This window comes from Priapulus caudatus, unplaced genomic scaffold (genome assembly GCF_000485595.1).
Source record: "Priapulus caudatus unplaced genomic scaffold, Priapulus_caudatus-5.0.1 Scaffold334, whole genome shotgun sequence".
Taxonomy (NCBI): Eukaryota; Metazoa; Priapulida; class Priapulimorpha; order Priapulimorphida; family Priapulidae; genus Priapulus; species Priapulus caudatus.
The window spans coordinates 157,391-160,634 of record NW_014577395.1 but is presented as its reverse complement, the minus strand read 5'-3'; the positions used below and the strand labels follow the sequence as shown (position 1 = coordinate 160,634).

The window sequence follows — 3,244 nt, the reverse complement described above, 5'->3', positions numbered from 1 at the left end:
CTACCATTCGCTGGCGACACAATGAGTGTGACAGGCCACGCCCCTTTTGGAACGCCAGGCTAGCTAGCTAGGCTAGCATACGCTAACGCGTGTGCACGCCAAACAGTCGCGTGGCGCCATCTATTGCACACAAAATTCGCTACACTAGAAACATTAACAATTTCGTAGTAAATAGATTTCGTATTTAGTTAGCATTATATTTTATTGAAACGCTTCAAGTGCCTGTGCCTCCCCACCCAGGCAAGGCCATCCTTAAAAAATTCTATGTTTGCTGTCCCCCGACCCGGCCGGCCGGCCATGATTTTTTTGGTGGGTAGGTAGGTAGGTCTTCTTTTGTGTGTGTGAGGCATAATAGTTATTTTAAGTCTGTCCTCATGTTTGCCACACATGCTTTGTGTTTCAGTCTTAACTATGAGGAACGTAAAAAAAAAGGAACCCAAAATGTCAAAAAAAACTTTTGGGTCGCGGCTATTTTCGTGGGTCGGTCAGAGGACAGCAAACATATAATTTTTTAAGGATGGCCCGAGAGCACGTTTTTGTTATCGGCGCCACGCTGGCGCGAATTAATACATGAAAAAGTGCGCATATCCACGTCGCCCCTCGCGCACACTGAGGGTCAAATGTTGAAACGTTTGCCGACTCGCAGTCGATAACGTAAAAGCTGCTCATAGAACCGTTGATAAGGCTTGGGAAATTGCTCCAATTCCACAATTTGCCAGCATGAAGTCGACAGAGTAAACCCATGATCCCAGCTTAAGTCAGAGTATATCTAGTTGCATGAGCTCAGCCGACTTCCAAAAAATACCATCGAGGGTATATTGCGTGATAACTAGGGCTGTAACGATCCACCAAAATCGAATCGGATCGCGATTCTCTTCCCTCGATCCGATCCTCGATATTTTTCCCCGTATTTTCGATTCCACTTCGATACCACTTTTTTCCTCCAATAGATGGCGGCACTACGCTATATACTATGGAGTGTTACTCACCAATTTTACTCAGCGACTGTGCAGTGTAATATACCATAGAGATGTATAAATAGTAATAGTATACATCTCTATGATATATACTCTCTAGACTCTCTAGTCTATTCACCATCTAGTATTCATTGGCATTTTCTAATAATTTATTATTGAAAAATAATGAAAATTAAAAATAAGATGACCATTTTCAATATTTTGGGAATCGAATCGAGAGGCTAATATCGAGAACCGGATCGAATCGAGAAGGCTTTTGTATCGTTACAGCCCTAGTGACAACACTAAATCCGTCATGCTGCATTGGGTTAGGGTTAGGTCAAGGTTAGGCTCATAGGGCTATGTCCCCAGCCGGTACGCGGCCGGAACGTACCTGGTCACTATTTGATGATTGGTTAGGTTAGGGTTAGGGTTAGGATTAGGGTTAGGGTTAGGGAGTAGGCGTAGGCGACTCCCTAGACTCGTTAGTGGAGTAGGTGAGGTACGGTCCGGCATATTAGATAGTACCAGGGTACGTTCCAGCAGTACCCTGGGGGACATAGACCCTCTCAGCCAGGGTTAGCTAGGGTTAGGAAGTGAGTTATGGTTAGGTTTATAGTGGTAAGCGTAGGGCTTAGATTACGGTTCTGGTTTGGGATAAGTACAGGGCTCGAAATTCAGAGGTAATCCGTAGGGTAAATATACCCTACGGATTAGTTACGGATTACATGAGGAACCCTGAGGAAATCGGTACGGATTACTAAAAATAACTTGCCGTTACAGTGCTCCTTCCACCTCTGCAATTATCTTTGTTCTTAAAATCATTAAATGTACACAGAGCAGACACAGAGTCTGTGTGGCAGAGCCATTATACAGCCATTTCAATCAACTATCTGACAAATAGTAATGTTAACTTTATAGGTATTATTAGTTTTATAAGGTATTTTATTCAGGACAGTTTGTCCTGCATGCAATTTTTCTTTCATAGTAAAATTTAGCCTACCCTGTACGGATTACTTAGATTTTTGAGCGGATTTGCTCATTTGTGAAGGAACAAATCCGTACGGACTTAGTCTCAACTGGGGAAATTCGAGCCCTGGATAAGTATCACCAGAAGAAAGAAAGATCAGATCCAATCAGATCAGATGAGATAGATTAGGTCAGCATCAAAGAAAGCTGTTAAGAGAAGACAAAATGGCAAGCCTTACTAATGCCATCTCTGCAGCACTTTCTTCTCGAATTAACTCACCTCGGGCAGCATGTGTAGCAGGCTGGTGCCAAGGAAAATGCCTCCAGCCAGGCAGTTCAAGAAGCAGACAATACGCTGCGCACTGTTGGGTCCCACCATCTCCATCACCTTAATGGGAAGCAGGCCACACGTGATCGCCACCACGAACAGTGCGAACGCGGTAAAGAGCTTCACTCTCAGCACCTCCATCGTATCGCTATGGTAACTCTACGGCTGTGAAACGCCCGTTTGCTCGCCTCCTTTCCACGTCAAACCTTTCTGGTTCTCACAGCGATCATGTAGTATGGCCGCTGTAGTTAGGGTGAAACGTTAGGATATATCGCGTGTAGCACCAATGCTCCAGACCTGCAATATAAGAGTTAATACATAAGCATAGTGAAAGTTCATTGACATAATTTAGGCATCAGCCATTTAGGTAGATGACATGGGCAAGCCGGCCAAGTGTCCTTTGAATTTACATTCAGCTTACGTGTACACTTTACAATTTACATTATACGCATACTCATATATATATCAATGTAAACAACACTTCCAACAAGAGCCGCAGAGCGTCTAGGCTCATCTGAGGTCTGTTGATACGGTTATAAACGTAACATTTAAGTCGTGCGTAGTGAGACCTTTAATTGTTAGGCGCAGATATGCAGATACGCAGTTGCGTACACATCATTTCAGCAACCTTCTGCATTCTGCATACCTCCAAATCCCATTGGTTGCATTACAAATCGCATGCCTGAAACTTTTGTTTTATGGTGCATTGTGACCCTAACCCTAACCCTATTTTTTTTAAATAATAATAATTGTTGTACAAATTATTTGTTGTTATTAAATTGTTGTAAATAAATCATGCCAATAGTTTTATGTTTTTGTTAATTGCGAAATAAATAGCTTAAATGGCATGAAGATAAAGAAAGATACAGAAAACAGGTAAATAATAAGAAATCAGATTGAGATTTCGATCCAATCAACCTTTCAGCTGTGACGCCTGTGCTGTAACGCGTTCGACTATCCAGGCTTATTTGGTTTCTAGACAGTCTGCAGC

The 3,244-nt window shown here is 42.6% G+C and overlaps 1 protein-coding gene across 1 annotated transcript in view; it reads right to left on the bottom strand.

Annotated features, from left to right (window-relative positions):
* Window positions 1-2,545, bottom strand: part of LOC106809185 (zinc transporter ZIP3-like) — a 9,950-nt gene extending 7,405 nt beyond the window's left edge. Inside the window, exon 1 of the mRNA XM_014812178.1 lies at window positions 2,206-2,545. Coding sequence (XP_014667664.1) covers window positions 2,206-2,394 — 189 coding nt within the window. The 5' untranslated portion in view covers window positions 2,395-2,545. The remainder of the gene's footprint in view (window positions 1-2,205) is intronic.
* Window positions 2,546-3,244: the final 699 nt, after the last annotated feature.